Raw genomic sequence first — 21,868 nt, forward strand, 5'->3', positions numbered from 1 at the left:
TAAGTGATCAAATATATGTGCGTACATACAATTGTGTGGACATGTCATTGACTAAATATGCGCTACAACGTGCTCAACTTTTGTTCTGAATCAGCTTCTTATTACTGGTTATGATGCGAGTCTCTTCTCATTCATTCCCGCAGCTTCACTGTGCTTTAAACTGTGTGGACACTGAGCGTTGACAGCACGGACGCTGGGCATCTGGAGAGTTCAGACCCCGTTGTCCCAATTGAAATGAGACCAGTCATTGGATAAATGCTGGTTTTATCCTGCCCATCGGACACTCAGCGTCTCTGGGAGTCAATGGACGGTTTATCAGCTAGCCTGGACACTGAGCTTTTCTGCATGATGATTGAATGATCTGTGTGAGGCTGAATCTCTTTTTGATTGACAGCGAAATGATCACTGCAATGCCTGAGGTCGACAAACTGCTGTCATTCATGGCAACGATTGAAGCTACAGCTGCAGGTGGAGAGATGAGCTTGTCGTTTGAAGCGGCTTAAGTCTTACACCCGCAACACCATGGGCCAAGGCCGTTTAAGCAGCCTAGCTCTGCTGGCCATAGAGAGGACACTGGTTTAGTCCCTGGAAAAGACGCCTTGTTGGGTCACAGATCATTTTCTTGAAAAGGAACGGAGAGTAGAATTCATGTATAAATAAATGGACACATTTTATGATGTAGGCCGAAATTGAGCTTAGCCTCCTTGACAGACCACCATCCGTCACTGATGTATACATATATATACCGTATATATCCATCCATCCATTTTCCGAGCCTATCCCAGCTGTCTTTGGGCAGTAGGCAGGGGACACCCTGAACTGGTTGCCAGCCAATCGCAGGGCACACCGAGACGAACAACCATCTGCGCTCACACTCACCCCGAGGGACATTTTTGAGTGTTCAATCAGCCTGCCATGCATGTTTTTGGAATCTGAGAGGAAACCGGAGTACACGGAGAAAACCCACACAGACCAGAGGAGAACATGCAAACTCCATATATATATATATATATATATATATATATATATATATATATATATATGTGTGTGTGTATATGTAGTCGGATGGAGACTAAGAGAGGCAAGGTAGTCCGCACTGAAGGGGTCTCACTCCCTGAAGGAGCAATGGCAGACATTGAGGACAGCTAAAAGTACCTCGGTATACCATAAGCCAGGCATGTCCAAAGTCCGGCCCGGGGGCCAAATCCGGCCCGCGGTCAAATTTCATCCGGCCCTCGGCCCCTGTCATAGAATCAGTGCCGTCTGGCCCGCAGTTTGGGCGCAATGGAACACGTGTTGCATTGACTGAGGTCTCGTAGACTGGTGAGTGATGTTTCATAGAGTACTGCTTCCCTCTAGTGGCTAAATGAGTAATAGCATTCACTAAATGAGTAATAGCATTTAGACACTAGAGGGCATCACTCACGAGTTAACAAGACATCACTCCGTGTTTATATTGACTGATATGTCATATTTCAAATGATCCTTGCAGTTGTGGATATGTGTATTGCTTGTTCATTTCCCTGTTGTTAGAGTCAAAGGTTTTGTGACTATTGAAAAGTCATGGTGATACATTTTATGTTTCAAATCAATCAATTTGCACTCAGGAGACTTCTGTTTAAGAAGAAGTCAAGTGAATAAGCAGTTGCTTGTGATATGCCTGTTTCAAATGAACCAAAAGAAATTTTTAAGATTGTTGAAATTAAAATAAAAATGGAAATGTGAAACAAACTGGCTTACTAAAATTTGTTGAACAATATTGTTGTTCAATGTAAAGAATGTCAGCCAAGGTCGTCACTTATCTGCCCTTTCCTAGGCGCAATGAATGCATCATCATTGTTTTGCGTTTTCTGTTGAATACGGACGGTAGCCGTGCGTCACATACAGTCCACTCAGTCCAGTACACAACTAGCGAAACACTATGGAAGTTCGCGCAAGCAGCAGCGAGGAAACTACTGTATTTAATGCTTCCGCAACATTCAGATCTTATGTTTGGAAATACTACGGCTTCGAAAAGAAAGACGGAAAGATTGATAAAAGTTCCGTAATTTGCAAAGAATGTCGCACTACGAAGCCATACAACGGCAGCACCACAAATATGCAGACCACTTAAAACGATGGCACTAGATCACCGACAAGTTTCCCGCCCCCTCCCCCGCCTCCCTGTCCAGTTCCTCGTTGGACACCGGAGAAACTCTTGGCAAACCAGGTCAGGATCAGAAAAAAAATCGCCTCTTATTTTGGGGGTCCCCTTGCAGCTCACTGTGACTGCGCAAGGAAAAAATATATATGGATGACTCTTTTGGACATTTCATTTTGACACTCAGTGAGAGTGGTCTGTGTATGCTACAATACACACAGCAGCTTTGACGCTGTGACTCCCAAAAAAATTTCTAATGTATTTTTTTCTGTCCTATGGAGATGAATATTTCATATAAGACACTCAGTGAGTAGTCTGTTTGTGTTTACACTACAGCAACAACTGTGAGTCTCAGGTGCCAAATTGTTTACATTTTCTTTGCACAAAACCCAATTGTGAAAGGGCTTAAATAAGTTGTTTTACACGTTCTATTGTTTATAAGGAATAAAGTGGTCTACGTTTTGCAATACCATACTGAATTCCATCTTTTTTTAAACGTTTTTTCTTTGCGTATTTGCATCATGTTTAATTGCACACACAATATCACAACAAATTGCACTGTATCGTATCGGATCGCATTGATTTGAACTAAATGTGTATCGCGTCGTATCACATGGTGAAGACGGTGAAACGTATCGCATCGTGTCGCCAGAAAATTCCATGTATCGTTTAAGTATCGCATCGCTGGTAGTGCATCGAGATGTGTATCGAATCGTCCTCGGTGCTGAGATTCACATCCCTAATGTATATGTGTGTGTGTCTGTGTGTGAGTTTCCCACACATTATCACTTATTTGTGTCTTAATGTGTGTTATTTTTTGACGAGCAGTAAATTTTTACGCAAGCTGTATATTCACTATTCAATTTTGTCTGATGAAAAGATAAAATTAAATATTTCGAAAAATGTGTGCCCGTACTCATGATTGTCACTGCAGAGCAGGGGTGGGCAACTGCGGCCCTTGAGGGACCGCAGTCCTGCATGTCTTACAAGTACCTTGTTGTGTACCTTAACACCTTGTCACTATAACTGGAAAAGTGTGCAAATTATAAGGCTTACAGAAAAAAGATGTCTTGTGGAGAAAAAAAACCTGGTTGAGGCATCTGAGCAAATTGAGCTACTCAAACACCACACACAGAAAATAAACAAAATAAACAAAATTGCCACTTGTGACAGCTGTCAGGATGGATGAATTCAAACTGCTTTATTAGACTCTCTCCCCCACAACGGGAATTTGCCTTAAAATGACATTTTAATGTGTGCATCTTTCTTAAAAGCAATTTAGGTTCCATTCTAAAAGAAATTCCTCCATTGCAAAAATTGTGATCATACATCCCGATGTGCAAACAAAGCCAGCGGCCGCAGCAGGTGTCGGCATTGGGGCCCTTTCTCGAGGATTATCATGGTTTCTGTAACGCACAACAAAATCTGTCATCTCATGATTCAATAGTGTGCCATCTGCTCATACGATCGTGATATTAGGTGCTCGTCGGATGTGGCGAGTGACTGCATGCTGGGCTTTGAGGCCATAATGCCTCGCGGTTCTGTACGCATCAAACAAGTGAAGCTTGTCACTTTTTACTGACCATTTCCAATGACTTAAAATCCCGAAGGATTGTTTGTCTGTAAGTGCCTTGCGACTGAGTGGCAAATAGTTTGGGACATACCCCACCTCTCGATTCCAGCTCACCTGCGACCCTAATGAATGAAGTTGGCATCGAAAATGGGTGGATGTTTCCGGTGGCAACAACTTCAATTTTCCTATCTACAGGCACCTTTTCTGACACACAGCCACGTGTGAATGGCATTTTTTGCATTCAAAATATATACACATTAAGTATTACAGTGCAGAAAAAGCACTATTACAACGAAGATTTAATCAATGACATTATACAGATTTCAAACCTATTCTATTTCAGAATGAGGAATCAATCCGGAGGGGAAAAACAAGCGAGGGAGGCCACTGTTGCTGTTGTCAGCCCGAGGCATAACATAGTCAGCTGCTCCCTCTAGCGGCCGCAACCAACAGTCATCTGACACTTGCGTCAGAGCAGAGTAGACCGACATAAAAAAAATAATTAAAAAGAAAAAAAGAAATGCAGGTTTGACGCAGAAACGTCTGCCCTACACCCGGAGCTTCCCCGCCTATTCAAAGATGACAAAGGTAGAGGCTGTTGTACGAACAAGATGTCCCGCCCTGCAGGAGAAGTAGACTTCGCTGCTGAAAGTGTGCCTATGTTGGAGCTGTCACGGGCTGCCGCTCTCCTCGAGAGATCAATGAAGCTCTCCAGGCGATCGGGGAAATCAGTCATGCTGAAACTATAGAGTACAGCAGTGACGCACAGAATAGTCACACAAACCATATTGACAAAAAATGTGCGTTTGGGTGCCAGCAGACCTTTGACTTTGACACCGTTGTCCTTTAGTTGTGTGGCCTCGCTTGACACGCTTGTTTCGCTCCTCATTCTTTGCATCTCAAATGACATCAGACCCTAGGTTCTCTTTCTCCAATTCACACATTTATTATACTTCCACTTTGACCATGATTAATATCCCCCGCCGCAATTACCCCCTCCCCGCAAACCCTCCTGGTTGACCTTCCAACATCCATCCATCAATGCTGAAAAACAGCAACTATCACATACACATCCTCTCTATTGCCATTTCTCCACCTTGTCGTCTGTGCATTTCACCTCTTTGTCTGAATTATCTCACTTTTGCAGTCACGCAACTGGAACATGTCACAGATGGAGTGGACTCTCCTCAAACGTGTTGCGCACGGCACTCACTGTCCCTTCATGAGAAGGACTCGGAGCTCTCATTGAACCAGGGCAAGAAAGGCTTGACGCTAAATTTGTTTGGGGTGCCAGAGTGTGCGAGAGAAAGAGAGAGAGAGAGAGCAAGACTGAATAGTGTCCTGGTACTCTTGGTACATTTCAGAATAAAGACATCTCTGTTGTAATATGGGGCACAATGCACTTCATTGTGATGCACATAACCGATTTTCACAACTAATTTAGGGACACCAGTAAAACATTCGACACAATTGGTTTTATAAAAGCACTCAAGGAAAAAAAGTTGTGCATCTGATTCCTGAAAAGTGGGCAAAAATTTTGGCTCCGACTGGTTGGCTGGTGCCTCCAGATCTGAATGAATGTGCATAAAGCAGACCTGCGCAAGGCCGGAATGGGTTACAAAACCACCAGCAAAAGGAGAACAACTGAAGCCGTCATCGAAAAGTGTAAGGTGCACAAAATGACAATACACGGAGCAGCATTGCAAGAAGATCGAGTGACGATAACGATGCGTGACGGTTATGTACACAGCCGGAACAAGCAAAAGGGTTGGTAAGTAACACACTGCGTCACAATGGACTGACATCTTCCATTGGCTGCATGGCCACACCTAAAAGACTCAGTGAAGATTTGGGAGAAAGTGCAGAGGTGGAATCAACCCAAATTAGAGCTCTTTGATACCAAGTCTTCTACAGACCTCAAGCCTACAGAAAACCCGTAAAGGGAGATGAAACTTTAAGTTTCAAAGCATCAGCCAGGAAAGCTGAAGGATGTCAAGAGTTTTGCTAAAGAGGCCAAAATCCCTCCGGAGATGTGTCTGAATGTGGTGAGCAACTACTGCAAACGTCTTACCGCTGTGCGTACACCCTCTGCTCTCTCCATCAAGTACTCATTTTTCTCAATACAATGCAACAGTTCAGAAACCAATGATATATATATTCCCCCCCACACACACACACACACAATTTTGTCTGATCTATGCTCTATTACCACAACCACCAAAATTCGAGCGAGTTGATTTCTGTCTAAGTGAGGAAAAAAACAATTCTGCCGGGAATCAGATCATTGTTTCTCCCGCTGCATGAATATACTGGATAACGCCCTGCAATTCCAGTTCAGTATATTTTTTGTTGCCACCAGTTTGTCTACACACTTAAATCTTCTCACTTCTTTCTCACTTCTGACTGTGGCTTCCAATCTCATGCTTTGATCTTCTCATATGATTCGAAGAGGCTTCAGGAGATTTTATGACACTGGAGCACATGTCTTATGCCCAGAGTGCAGAAAGGTTTGCTGCACATTTGCAAAGGCAGCTCTACAAACAGCTCTTCAAACGGGTTGTCTTTTAAAACATCTGAACGTTGAGAGTGTAATACTCAGTGTACTTGTATTTGGCACATTCCCCAGGCTCATCAATTGAGATCTTAAACGTCTTAAAGTAATATTGTATGATTCTTTGAATATAGTTATAGTTAGTCCTACATTTACAAGGAAAAAAAACACAATGTCCAAAACGCAAACTGCTCAGTATATTTGGTTAGTCCTTGAATGAGATGCAAGCTGTCCTTGGCCAGGCGATGATCATATGGTGCCGAACAGACATGTCAGCTTCTTGGCTCTTATCCATGGAGCGCAAGGAGGAAAATTGACAGAGACATTGATCCACATTGTCATCACGGCACCCAGCATACGCACAGCAACACCGACAACCTTACCCACAATACCAACCATCCGTTGGCAAACATGTCGTTAGAGAAGGTAGCTTTAACGTTGATGCAACCTCAACGTGCCTGAAAGAACTTGAGGATCCCGATACCGAAACCTGAACATGATACCGAGATCTTTAACAGCATATCATTGGGGGGGCGTACGAAAAATTTCGCTGGTGTCACCGTAATGGCGACGGCAAAACTGATGACCAAGAATTCATACGTACCCAATGCATGAGTGCCTGCGGGTTGAAAAGTTGCCGTGCGTCTTCCGTTGGAAGCGAGAGTCTTTGTTCATCATGTCGTCCCAAAGTTGATAAGCAGCCAGTTGAAATAGAAAGCGTTAAATGCGAGGGAGAAACCAAGTCTGTGTTGTGACAAACCCCGCCATGCTGGAATGAACTGAAGAAACAGTTCACGTTGTCTTTTGATCAGATTAGAGGAAACCAAAAGAGCAAAGGACACTGGTGAACGTTAAGTCTGCCCACGGGAGTCCCTCTCGGTATTTCCTCGATTCGCTGGAAACGCTTGGCTTCCAACTCCATGCAAAATCGGCAGATCAGAGTGCATCAAGGTGCAAATTCAATTTATGATCCGTCTCCTGAGTGCAGCATTCTGTTCAAGTCCACTTGTTTACATGGGGAGGAAGGAAGCGGACATGTGGAGCACATGCCTCAAAAGGCAATGAGCGCTGGCTGCGTGAGACCTCGCATTGCAGAGCTTCGGCATCTCATCTCGGAGAAAGTTCAGAGGGCAAAGCAAACCAAGCGTGGAAACCAAGGAAGCTGTCAGCCGCCCGTATTGGAGCCGACTGAACAAATTCTTCACTTCACACTCTTTTTCAGCTCATCGCTGGTATGATTTAGGTCCGTTTGCCGTCCTTCTAAGACCCTAAGACTGAGATCATCCGAATCAACACCAAAGCCATAACACGCATTTGCTTAACAAAAGCCTCCGGACCATTTTCTGTTTTTAAAAATGCTCTCCAATAACATTGATATCAAAAAGTTGCCTTTCATCATCCAGTCGTGTCGAATCAGCCTTAGTGGAGGGGGGGGGAAACTGAGCTGGAAAGAACATTGAACTCCCATCGGATGCTCCCTGGAGTGGACCGTCCCTCGTCGCCCCTGTCAGAGGGCCCACAACAGTCTGCTCCCTCTTCTATTCTCTCTTGAGAGTGGTGGGATCGAACTTGGGGCTTGTAACAACAAACAACGCTATCTCCCCCCAGAGTATGAGAGACAGAGAGAGACGGTGCAGTGGGCGAGGAGGGGTGGGGTGCGGACCTATTGGGAGAGGCAGTGCGAGCAAGTCCCAATGAGAGCAACAGGGACAGAGAGGGCAGAGAATTTGACCGCTGAAAAAGTTGAGCGGTACTGCAAAATATGAAGCGTGTGTTCCAATACGCTTTCGCGAATTTGTGTGTGAGAAACCTGCCTCAGAGTCAGCGGCAATAACAGTGCGCTGGTCAATCAATACTTTGATATTGCATCTACGTGAACCTTTTTTTTTTTCAAGTTGATTCTGTTCTGCACCCGGTAACATGATCACATGATCAGCCGTCCACTGTAGTGACCGCTGTCCCCGAAAGAGTTAATATAGCACTCCCCTCTCATGCCATCATATCCTCTGTTTGGATAGCACAAGATCCCCTTCAGTAGAACTAATCCGCAAACATACAAGCACAATACATGTTTTTGTAGTAAGTAAATCACGGGACCAAGTGAGGGGGGCCGAAATCAACACAGTCAACACACTTCAAACAAACTGAGCCAAAATACACAAACTACTGAACATTGTGTCTTTTTGCATTCTCAAGTGAATCCGACCCGTTGGATTGGAGTTGCTGTTCAAGTGACTTTTCAAATGCACCATGCAAAATTTGAAGATCTTCACACTACATAAAAATAGCCAATGGCTCTTGTCTTGTATCGTATTTCGCCACAGCAGTTAACACATAGTAAGATTATTTTTATTATTATCGAGCAGAAAAAAAAACTAAACCTTTGAGAACCCAGTTTAAGTATGTGTATGTTTTGGGCAAATATATCCAAACACAAATACGACATAACTTTCAATGCACATTGCTCGTAATTTGTGCTGCACAATGGCATGCGCATCATGTGTGGCTCCACAGGGTGACGATTCACACCCCCAAATGCGTGAAGTTAAGCCACAATGTCCAAGGAATATTTCGCTGGCCTTTTGTCCCAAGAGCATCAACCAGACAGTTGGGGAGCAGATATGACACAATGCCATCAATGACTATGTGGCAGGCAGCGGGGGCAACTTTTGAAAAGTCAGGTAGACAAATGACCCGTCATTAAACTCAGAATTACGGCGGTTGAATCAATCGTCTACGCCAATAAAATCCGGAGCTTTGTCTTTTTACCTTTGTTATGTTTCTGTCTGGTTACGTTTGGTTTTGTTTCCTCATGTGCCCTTTGTCACCACCTGTTCATCAGTGTCTCTTGTGTTTAACCAATCAGATCCCTCAACCCTTTGTGTCTTGTCCAGGTGTTTCTCATTGTCTTGTCACTTTGCTTATATTTAGTTCCCTGAATTCTGTCAGTCTTTGTTGGCTCATCGTGTGTGTGTGTGCATGCCAGATATGTGAATATCTGTGTGCTCTGCTCCTGTCACGTTTTGTTTTCGTCACAGGTTTCTTTAGTTACTTTGGCTTCCTTGTGATTTCCAGGACTTTGTTTGAGTACTTCAAGTTCATGTTTTTCCAGTGTGCTCCTGTTTTGAAGAGTTGATTTCACCATTAATTTTTTTCATGCACCTTGCAACCTGATAACATTGTAAGCCGTCCACTGTAGTAAACGCCCTTAAGAGAAAGACTATGGCCGGAAGAACATGTCAAGAAAGACAAGAAAGTGTGACTTGCTACGCATTGCCGAGTGGAAAGAAGGAGCAGCTGCCAGCAACAGCAAAGTCAAAATTTCTCTCGTGTGAATCTTTCCCACATTTGAGAGTAAAGAATAGAGCGAAACATGGTGGCAGCACGTTTGTAGAAATTGGCGACGTGAAGAGGGGGTTGGACGAAACGCTACCTCGTTAGCACAGAAGCTAATGCGGACGTTAGCACGGAAGCTAACTGCGAACAGACGCTACGCAGCTGTAACCCACCACCAGAGACCAACCTGCCGAACGCCAGCAAGCGTGAAGGGCAAGCCCACTTGCCACGTTAGAAACACCCAGCAGCAAGCCCACTGGACATGTCACAAGCTAGCATACAACCGGCTAGCAAAGAGACCCGACAAAATGCCACCCAAACAGAAGCAAGACACAAAGCAGGATGAGGACTTCCTGACCCTCACTCAAGTAAACGAATTACTCCAGCAACAAAAAGAGCTTTTTACGGCGCTCTTGCAACAACAACAGGAACATTTCAAAGGATTTGTCAAGATGATAATAGACTCAACAAACTCACGACTTGACACTTTTACCAGGGAAGTCCAAGAAATAAAAACTAGCATCAACTTTACCCAAAAAGAGGTAGACAACATTAAAAAAAATCTAATCCGTTAAACTGGCCATTCCAAAGACATGCAAACAGAATTCTACAAAATATGTAATGGCATGCTAGTATTAACAGACAAGATGCACTACTTGGAAGGACAGTCAAGAAGAAACAACTTGGGAATTGATGGAATTGAGGAAACACCGGGAGACCTCCAAACTCCTTGGCTTACTCGCAGTTGGAGGGTTCCCCCCGAACGGGGGGACAAATCAAGGAACCAATCCCTGCACCCCGAACGGGGTGCCCTTACGGCCGTTTTTTTTTTCGGCTAACCGCCCCCTGAACCTGGCAGGGTGGCGGGCGGACCTTTTGCTCCAGGCGGGGGACATAGAGACAAATCCGGGGCCCACACAGACACTCTCACGCACGCAACAAACACACACACAACAAACTACCTGGACATGCGACATTTGCACACAACAGATTACAAGAAGACAGACATCCTTCAGATGCAACCACCACACACCACACTGGGTACACAAACATTGCACAAACATAAACACTAGACAATACAACATAACATGGAAATGCAGACTACATCCCAAAACACCACCACGAACAACAACACCTCGTAGGACACCAACAGGCAGCAGAGCACAAACAGACCAAAACAACACACTCGCCTCACCAACACTACCCTCAAACGCAACACGGACAGACAACTCCAACAGAGATACAACAAACACAAGACCACCCCCCCAAACCTGGACCTGCAATAGCTGCAATAGAATCATCACACGCAGACAAACCTCACTCAGATGCAACTCAACACACCCACACTGGATACACAGACATTGCTCCGGCATCACCACCCGCCAATACACAAACACGTGGACATGCAGAACACACACGCAAACAACAAACACCCCAACACCACAACCCCCGAACAACCCACAAAGAACAACACCCACCAACAAAAACAACAAACACACACTGACCATACTACAAATAAACATCAACGGCATCCAAAACAAGAAAACAGAACTAGAAGAACTCGCCTTACAACAGCACGCAGACATCATCACCATACAAGAAACCAAACTAGAAAAACAACACAACACACCTCGTCTCACCAACTACACCAGCATTAGGAAAGACAGAGAACACAAGGGAGGAGGAGGACTGCTCACATACATTCACAAATCAGTCACATTCACTCCCATGAACATCCCCAACAACATTAACACCAACACTACAGAAATTCAAACCGTAAAGATTCACATAACCAACCACAAAAGACTACACATATGCAACATGTATATACCCCCCAGAGATACCACCCGACCAGACCACGCCACAGAAGACACAGACATCACCAACACCTTCCAATACATAAACTCGCTGAACAACACCATTCTAACCGCAGACATCAACGATCACTCAACACAATGGCACTCTCCCTACGACGACCACAGAGGCACCCTCATTGCAGACATACTACAGAACTCCCAACAAATCACTCTAAACGCAAACACACCTACCAGAAAACCTACAAACATCAACCAACAACCAACATCACCGGACATCACAACAGCCAGCAACAGCATCACAAACAGAACAACATGGACCACAATACACGCACTCAGTTCAGACCACCTTCCTATCAAAATCACACACAACACGCGTGCTCCTTTCCGCCTACAACAACACCTTCAAACTTACACAAATTACAGGAAAGCAGACTGGGAAGGATACACCTCTGAAATAGAATCAGCACTGGAGAACTTAACCATACCTGACAACATCCACACAGCCAACACCATGCTCACAAACCTCATACTTACAGCAGACAAACACCACATACCCCACGGAAAAATAAAAAGCAAATCACTTCTCCTACCACAACACATCAGAACACTCATCAGCCAAAGAAACGACATCAGACAACAAAACCACCAAGACCCACGCATCACAGACCTAAACAAAGAAATAGACACACAAATCCAAAAACACAAACAAGAGCTATGGAAAGAACACTTAACGGATGCATGGAACCACAGACACAAACAATACATACTCTGGAACACAGTAACAAGACTATCAAACAAAGAACAAAAAGCACCAGAAAACACCACAATACAGTTCGGACAACACACGGCAATATCCAACAAACAGAAAGCACGAGCATTCAACAAACAATTCACCAACATAATACAACACAAAACCAACAGAACATACAGACAACTACAACACAAAATACGAAAACTCAACACCACGCCCATAACCATCACAGAACAACAAGTCAAACAAGCACTACAACGCTCCAAAAACAACAACTCCACAGGCCCAGACAACATAAACATCAGACATCTGAAACACCTAGGCCCCAAAGCAATAACACTACTCACACACACTTACAACACATCACTGAACACCAACACCATCCCCGCAATATGGAAGACTGCAAAAATAATCCCAATACCAAAACCCAACAAAAACCACGCACTCGGCCCATCCTACAGACCAATAGCACTACTCAACCCAATAGCCAAAACAATGGAAAAGGTAATACTACCCTTCATTACCAACACTCAACTACCCTCTCACCAACACGGCTTCCGAAAACAACACTCCACAACCACAGCACTACACCACATACACAACATCATAGCCACAGGTTTCAATCAACAAAAACCACCACAACGAACAGTTGCCATAGCCCTAGACATGTCCAAAGCCTTTGACACGGTAAACCTACACACACTCACAAACAAACTCAACAACACTAACACCCCAAACATCATCATCAAATACATCTTCAACTACATAAGGGGACGCAGACAATACACTCAATACCGGGGGGAAACATCAGAACACAGAAACACGAAAACGGGGGTACCACAGGGGGGAGTACTTTCACCAACACTATTCAACATATACATGGCAGACTTACCACAACCACCTCCAAATGTACACACAGTTACATATGCAGACGACATCACCATTCTATCCACACATGTCAAACCACAACAGGCACAACAACAAGTACAAAAATATCTCCATGACATATACAACTGGACAAAACAGAACCAACTCACACTCAACGCAGACAAAACCACCACCACTCTGTTCACACCGGATCCGGCAGAATACAGCAACAGGCTCACTTTACAAATAGATAACACCACCCTACCCACAGTCCGCGAACCCAAAATACTGGGATTAACATGGGACCCCAAACTCACCTTCTCAAAACACACACAACACACTCTAACCCGCGCCAAGCAATCAAACAAAATACTTAAAGCCTTAACAACCACTCACTGGGGAAAATCCAAAGAAACTATACTCACCACATACAAAGCAACCACACTCACACGCCTCGAATACGCAAACACTATATGGTCACCAACACTATCGGACACAAACAAGACAAAACTCCAGACCACACAGAACACAGCACTCAGAATAGCAACAGGATGCACACAAGACACAAACATACAACACTTGCATGAGGAAACAAAAACTCTCCCACTGAACACCCATCTAAAACTACACGCATCGCAAATCAGACAAAAAGCCCAACACCCAACCCACCCACTACACCCACTCACTCAACAACCACCACCACCCAGACAAAAGAAACAAACAATCTTCCACAACAACAACTACACACACAACAAAGACACAGCACCACAGGACACCAACAACGACACCATAAAACAGAACATGAAAGACATACACACCCACATTGTACAAACACACTTGGACACCAGACAACACAACAAAGTAATACATGCACCAGCACCAGAAATAGACCCATCAGAGCGAGACCTACCACACAGAACCAGACAACTCCTAGCACAACTCCGAACCAACAAATCACCAGCCCTCCACTCCTACCTACACAACATTACACCGGACACACACCCAACACCACTCTGTGCGCTATGTGGCACGCAAGTGCACGACACACAACACCTGTTCACCTGCACAAACATACCCACCACACTGACTCCGGAGGACCTCTGGCGAAACCCAAGCGGAGTGGCGGCCCTGCTCGCCCGCTGGGCGGCGGAGGGGGGTCTGGGGATCCGGGAGACGGAGTGAGGGCCCGGTCCCCCAATGTCGGGGCACGGGTGGGGTCGACAACAACAACAACAACAAACACCGGGAGAAACGTGGACTGAAACAAAGGAAAAAGTTTTAAAAATCCTCAAGGAGAAGCTGCTGATAAAGCGGCAAATTGAGGTGGAGACAGCTCACCACACTGGAAGACAAGAACCTGGAAGACCTCGACCGAGGCCAGTTGTGGTGAAACAAGGATCCTACAAAAAGCAAAATACTGAAAAGACTCCAACATCTACAACAACAAAGACTTTACAATTGCCGTATGACAAAAAAGACCTTCCCCCCAAAATTAAAAAGCTGCACGTGACAGAGGGGAAACTGCCTACTTAAGACACGACAAACTTATCGTCCACCCCCGCACAAGTACTCCAACACAACAGGCTCGAGTTCAACACCATCAAGCGGCACACTGAGAACTGTTCACCACCCGACGACAAAAACTCTGACCCTACTGAAGCAGGAAATTCACATAGCAAAAAACTTCAAACCCTTTGATGACCCTTCCAACCCTTTGATGACTTCCAACCCTACTGACCACAAGGCATTTGACCCCGAGAACAACTTGGACCTGGACAATAACTTTTTCAAGGCCGACCGACCGCGAGGGAGCCAGCGACGACCGACCGTGAGGGAGCCAGTGACGACCGCGAAGAAGCCAGCGACGACTGCAGGCAAGCCAGCGACTGCGATGAAGCCGGGAGACAACCAGCCAGCAACCACCGCGAGGGAGCCAGCGACAACTGCAAGGGAGCCAGAGACAACTGAGAGGAAACCAGCGACGACTGCAGGGAGGCCAGCGACCGCGAGGGAGCAGGGAGATAACCAGCCAGCGACGACCGCTAGGAAGCCAGTGACGACTGCAAGGGAGCAGGTGACCGCAAGGGAGCTGGGAGACAACCAGCCAGCAGCCGCGAAGGAGCCAGCGATAACCGCAAGGGAGCCAGTGACCGCGAGGGAACTGGGAGATACCCAGCCAGCCAGCGAGCCTGAGGGAGCCGGGAGACAACCATTTCCATGCTCGTACTCGTAAGAAGGAGCATATAACTCCTACTCTGGCATCCCTTCAATGGCTCCCCATTCATTTTAGAGTTATTTTCAAGATTCTCCTCTTTGTTTTCAAATCTCTGATTAATCTCGCGCCACCTTACCTCTCTGAGCTCATCCGCCGCTACACACCTGCCCGGCGCCTCAGGTCTTTGGACCAGTCTTTGTTAGAAGTACCAAGAACTAAACTGAGGCTCAGAGGGGATCAAGCCTTTTCTGTTGCTGGTCCCTCTCTCTGGAATGACCTCCCATTGAACATTCGGCAAGGCTCCTCGCTGCCCATCTTTAAAGCCCTCCTCAAAACTTACTTGTATTCTTTGGCGTTCGACTCAGAATGACTTAGATTTGTTCTTGATTTTACTGCTTGGTGCTTTCTACCGCCTTTATTACCGATTTGTCTTACTGCTTATTGTGTATGTTAAATCGCTCTATGTACAGCACTTTGTATGCAGCGATGGCTGTTTGAAAGTGCTCTAAAAATACTGTTGACTTGACTTGACTTGACAACCAGCCAGCGCACGTGACAGAGCCGGGGGGCAGCCAGCCAGCAACCGTGAGGGAGCCAGCGACAACAGCGAGGGAGCCAGCGATGACGGCGAGACAGAGAGCGACGACAGCGAGAGAACCAACGACGACTGCGAGGGAGCCAGCGACGACCGCGTGGGAGCGGGAAAATCACATCCCAAAAACATCGACTTTCAACTGTCATGATACGGTTTAGGGACCAACAGGTGGCACTGTAGGGCTCCCCCGGCAGCTACACACCTGTTGGTCATTTGGTAATTCTCTCGGACTCCTGCCCGAACACTCGGTGTCGGGTCATTGTTGCTTATTGCTACTGTCATGTGTGTTGCTGTTTGCTCTTGTTTTCTGTCATGTTTAGTTCATTGTTATGTTATAGATTTAGTCATGGTTTTTGTTTGATACTTTGGACTTTGTGTGTTTTGGATTTAGTTTTCTTTGTCTTAAATACAATTCTTCAAATACACCCCGCTCCTCCCTCCTGCCTGCTTTTTGGGGTCCACCACCACCTTGCTACTTGACACCAACCCTTTGAAGCTACCGACTATAAGCCATTCGATCCCGAGAACAATTTGGACCCGAACAATAACTTCTTCAAGAACAAATAAAGGGTAACAAACTCTGACTATTACCTGGATGAACAATTCAACACTAATATAAAATTGGAAAATGCACTCAGTAATACACTTAAACAGTAGAAGTCTCTATAAAAACTTCACAAAAATCAAAGAATACCTGACTAAATTCAATAAATTAAAAATAAATTCCATATCAGAAACTTGCCTTGATGAAGATAAAACAAGTGAAATGGAAATAGAAGGTTATGAAATGTTTGCAACTAATAGTGAAAACAAAAAAGGAGGGGGGTTGCAATATATGTAGACAAACCACTTAAATGCAGTAAAATTGAGAGATTACCAAACACAATAGAAAACCTAATGGAATGTCTAACCATTGAAATACATTATAAAAGGCATCAAATATCATCATAAGTTGCATCTATAGGTGCAAAAAACCAACTGACTTCATAAATACTATGTACAGCAACAGCCTTTTCCCAGTAATCCTGAAACCTAGCAGAATAACAGTTGACACGGCCACATTAATAGATAACACATTTATAAATAAAATTGATCATAAAATGGAAAGTGGACTTCTCATTAATGACATAAGTGACCATCTATCTTCCTGTCTTTTCAGTTTTTAATAATTATTTTGATAGAAAAGCTAAGTCAACAACTCACATAACAGAAATAAGACTAAGAACCCAACGCCCCATCGATGCTTTTAAGCAAGACCTAGAAAAACAAAACTGGACCGAGGTCTACTCAAACGAAGACTCAAATACAGCGTTTGAAGTATTTCAGTCTTCCATAATCTCCTTATCTAATAAGCATTTTCCAATAACTAAAGTCTCCAAAAAGTATAAAGACCCAAGTAAGCCATGGACAACGAAAGGCAAAGAAAACGCATATAAAAAGAAAAACAATTTATGTAAATTGTTTTTAAAATTGAGAACTGAAGAAGCAGAAAAAAATACGAGACCTATAAAAATAAATTAGTAAATATAAGAACCAGTAAAAGAGATAATTATCATGCACTATTAGAGAAGAATAAAATCAACACACAAGAAATATGAAAAATACTTAATCAAGTAATATCCAGAGTTTTTTTTTATTAAAGGCAAAAATACTTTTCTGGAAAAAACTGCATAAATAGCAACTGAATTTAATGGGTATTTTGTCAACATCGGCAGTAACCTAGCAAAACAAATTCCTGATCCAAAAAACTTGTTTGAAATAGATAGATACATAGAAAAAAAATCCTTCACAATGTTCCTTACTGCTGTAAAACAAGAAGTATCAAATATTGTTAAAACCTTTAAAAATAAAAAGTAAATGGATTGCTTTAATATTGATATGACAATAATAAAGCAGATTATAGAATATGTAGTGCGACCTTTCATGCACACATGCAACCTATTATTCAAAGCTGGTACCTTTCCATCAAAAATGAAAATTGCTAAAGTTATTCCAATCTATAAAAGTGGAGAAAGACATCTGTTTACAAATTATAGACCAATATCACTACTACCACAATTCTCAAAAATATTAGAAAAACTATTTTCTCGCAGACTTGATAGCCTTGTACAAAAGCATGCACTGTTAAATGAGAATCAATATGGCTTCAGGGAAAAACAGACCACCTCAATGGCAGTTATGGAGGTTGTGGAAGCAATAGCCACTAATATAGACAACAAATAATTTACTGTTGGGGTTTTCCTAGATCTAAAAAAAGCTTTTGACACAATAGATCACAGTATATTATTGATTGTTAAAAGATATGACATTAGAGGTGTAGCTTATAAATGGATAAAAAGTTATTCAGAAAACAGATATCTGTATGTGCAGCTCAACAATAAAAAAACGAATCTACTGAAAATCACTCATGGAGTTCCTTGGTTCGACAGAAATAAATTGTCACTTAACCTGAAAAAAAATTGAACTTGGTTATTTTTGGCACAAGACCAATCAAACACCAAGCTAAAATTATGAAAAAAAATTATAGACTCAATTGAGATAGAAAGAGCGTATGAAACAAGTTTCTCGGATTAGTAATAGACTGAAACTATGTTGGAAGCCACATATCGATAATGTAAAAAGTAAAATAGCCAAAACCATAGGGATCCTCTACAAAACCAAGGAAGTGCTAAATAAGAGATCTTTGTACACATTATACTCTTCATTATTATTACCATATATGACCTACTGTGTGGAAATATGGGGAAATGCCTGCAAAACAAACACACTCCCTATTCTAAAACTACAAAAAAAAGCAATTCGAATTATTAATAGATCAAAATATACGAAACCCACAAATCCACTATTTATCAAATTAAATACGATGAAATTTTATGACCTGGTTGACTTTAAAATCACCCAATTAATGTACAAAGTACACAATAACCTGCTCTGCCAAAACATTCTGAAATTTTTCGAAATTCGAGAAAGCAACTATGATTTAAGAGGTATCAACTTATTCAAAAAACTCAAAACAAGAACAAACATCAAGCAAAGAAGTGTATCTATCAAAGGTTAATCTGTGGAATAATTTCGAAACAGACCTGAAAATGAGTAAATCGCTTGCTGAGTTCAAAAACAAATTTTTAAAAAACAGCCTACATCAATCAGAGTTAAAATGATAAATTCTAAACATTAAATATAATGATAAATCAGAACTAAGTTGATAAATAGAGAAAGGTATTGAAATATCCATTATGAATACAAGAGAAAATTGACAAAAGAATGCCAGGGTGTGGATGTATATAATCCCGATAAAAGTTGTAAAAATATCACGGTTAAGGGTAAAGTATGAGCCTGAATGGAGACTTCTTTCTTCTTACTTTCTTTCTTTTCTGATTGATATAAAAATGATTTATTAGATATAAACACATAACGGGGTAGGACTAGATAAGTTTGTTACTTCTTCCTACTCCCTTGAACATAGTAACTGTTTGAAGGAAGACTGATTTCTTTCTTTTTTACTATTTTATCTACTTTATTTTCTGTCAAATTATTACTGTATATGTTTTATGTTCAATAAACAAACCAAACCAGAAGAAAAGCCCATTTGATGAGTTCTCTTGAATGGAACAAGAGTCTTAATCAACTTGGACAGTGAGTGAAAATGGACTGACTGCTCTGTTCTAAAACTGTGCTCCCCTTGACATTCATTTTCCACTGGATCCTCTCTTTGTTTAATTTATCCTCCTTGCCAGCCATCCTGCTATAACTTTTCTCCCTCATTTCAGCCGTGACGTGACGTGAGCAGACACTACACATACCCTTGCGGATGATTACTTTGCAGAACTGCTCACTTTCAAGGCTGCGGCTTTTTCAGAGTGTACCACTAATGCTATCGGTGAAACATTTCGATTTTCTGCCGACACTAAAATCGAGGAAGACGAAGCTGCAGACAATCAATGTCATACAAGACGTGCCTACACATTTGAAAAGAAGCCAATACAATTTCAGTTTTTCTCCAAAGCAATGTTTTCTTTTATTACGCAACAAATAAGACAAGGAGACATTTTACAGCACTAGGTTTTCATCACAGTTTTTTTTAAACCAGATGTACATGGTGGATCATTGACAAAGAGGAAGGTGGCGTATGTATTTCCTTAAGGCAGGGGTGTCAAACTCATTTCACATTGTGGGCCACATACGAACTCGGTAGATGTCAAGTGGGCCGAGCCATTAACATTATACCATACTGTGACCAAAATATCATCTCTTTCCTTTGTTTTGGTCTCAAGAAGCATTGATTGGCGCCTTCATATCATTTGCTGAGTTCGGTCTATCTCGGTGACAGACTGAGACTGCCATTTTCTTCCCCGATCAAAACAATATTGTCTTCTACTGTGATCAAAAGAGTGTTCCCCCTAGCAGATAATCCACAAATTGCATTTTATTGAAAATATTCATTCTCTGTCTTTAATGCAATTATTTTCACTTTTAAATGATCCCGCGGGCCTGATCGAACCTTCTCTGGGGCCTGTTCCGGCCCTCGGCCCGTAGGTTTGACTTCCCTGCCTTAAGGGCTCCCGAAAGGCGCCTTAACACATTCAGTGTTCAGGGCACTGCTTCCTGTAAGTGGAAATAAATAACTTTTCTGCCCGTTTCTTCATTGGAAGTGAACATGAAGTGGTTTGCTTTCAATTAGGCACAGAGTGATCACATGATTCTTGCGTTAATAGGGTTGTCCCAGCACATGTTTATTCTACTTTCATATCCTCAATAGGGGCTCATAAAAGATGAGTTAACGAGCACAAGCGCTTGGGAGTTTGCCGGCAGCCAGTAGAACTGTGTTCTCAATGTCCATACCAAATAACGCCCAAGATAAGATAATACAATAACCGGTGGTGCAAAGTAAGCAAGTACAGACATTTTATAATGTACTTTTAGTTCGCTGTACTTGCTTGATTATTCATTTCCCTGACAGGAATTTACTTTTTCTGTCTACATTTGAACATGAAGAAAACCAAGACATGACCCATCCGTGGTCTACTCTGAGAATTGTTTGACGTTATCGGCGGAAAGAGTGACTCCTGGCAAAGGTATTGTGTCTTGTGACAGCCTGAAAATCACCAGCGTGTAGCATTTAAAAACGTTTGGATCAAATCTGAACCAATAAAAGAGGTATGTTATTTTGTGATTGTTGTTATGAGCTGATTTGCATTGTTTGTTCGTCAGTTCACATTTGAGCAAAGCAGTGGGAACTTGTTATTTTGAAAAGGAAAATTGTCTGAGCCAAGTATAGTTAGTTCCTGATTTAAAAAAACAAACAAAAAAACATTTCAAAATCAAAATGGATATTTTTATCAAGTAGAAAGTCTAAATTCACTTTTACTTTTGTACTGTACATTCAGTCAAATTTCACAAACTCCAATTCCAATGAAATTTGGATATGTAAAATGGAAATAAAAACAAAACAATCATTTGGAAATGCTTTTGAATCTATGTTCAACTGAATACATGACAAAGACAAGATATTTAATGTTTGAACTGACAAACCTTATCCTTGACCGTGTTTGCAAATATTCATCCATCCATCCATTTTCCGATCCGCTTACCCTCGCAAGGTTCGCAGGGTGTTGGAGCCTATCCCAGCTGTCTTCTGACAATAGTCGGGGGGACACCCTGAACTGGTCGCCAGCCAGTCGCAAGGCATACATAGACGAACAACCATCTGCGTTCACACTCACACCTAGGGACAATTCAGAGTGTTCAATCAGCCTGCCATGAATGTTTTTTGGAATGTGCGAGGAAACCCGGAGAAAACCCACGCAGGCATGGGAAGAACCGGGAAACTCCACATAGGAAGGCCAGAGCCGAAGATCCAACCCACGACCTCTCCACTGTCAGGTCGACACTGTATCCAGTTCTACCGGGTTGCTGAAAATATTCCCTCATTTTGAATTTGATACCAGCAACGTATTCTCAAAAAGTTTCAGCACTCTGGTCCATCACTTTTCCTTTGAGCAACACTCAATAAGCAGAATGAA

At 42.9% G+C, this 21,868-nt stretch overlaps 1 protein-coding gene across 4 annotated transcripts in view; it reads right to left on the bottom strand.

Annotated features, from left to right (window-relative positions):
* The window catches only part of LOC127616680 (cAMP-specific 3',5'-cyclic phosphodiesterase 4C-like), a 75,554-nt gene that overhangs the window by 35,925 nt on the left and 17,761 nt on the right, over positions 1-21,868 (bottom strand). Inside the window, exon 1 of one of the 4 annotated variants that reach the window (XM_052088436.1) lies at positions 6,869-8,881. The exons of the other annotated variants lie outside the window; for them this stretch is intronic. Coding sequence (XP_051944396.1) covers positions 6,869-6,942 — 74 coding nt within the window. The 5' untranslated portion in view covers positions 6,943-8,881. Of the gene's footprint in view, positions 1-6,868; positions 8,882-21,868 lie in introns of those variants that run through there. 4 annotated transcript variants of the gene reach the window in all.

Source organism: Hippocampus zosterae, chromosome 15 (genome assembly GCF_025434085.1).
Source record: "Hippocampus zosterae strain Florida chromosome 15, ASM2543408v3, whole genome shotgun sequence".
NCBI classification, from domain to species: domain Eukaryota; kingdom Metazoa; phylum Chordata; class Actinopteri; order Syngnathiformes; family Syngnathidae; genus Hippocampus; species Hippocampus zosterae.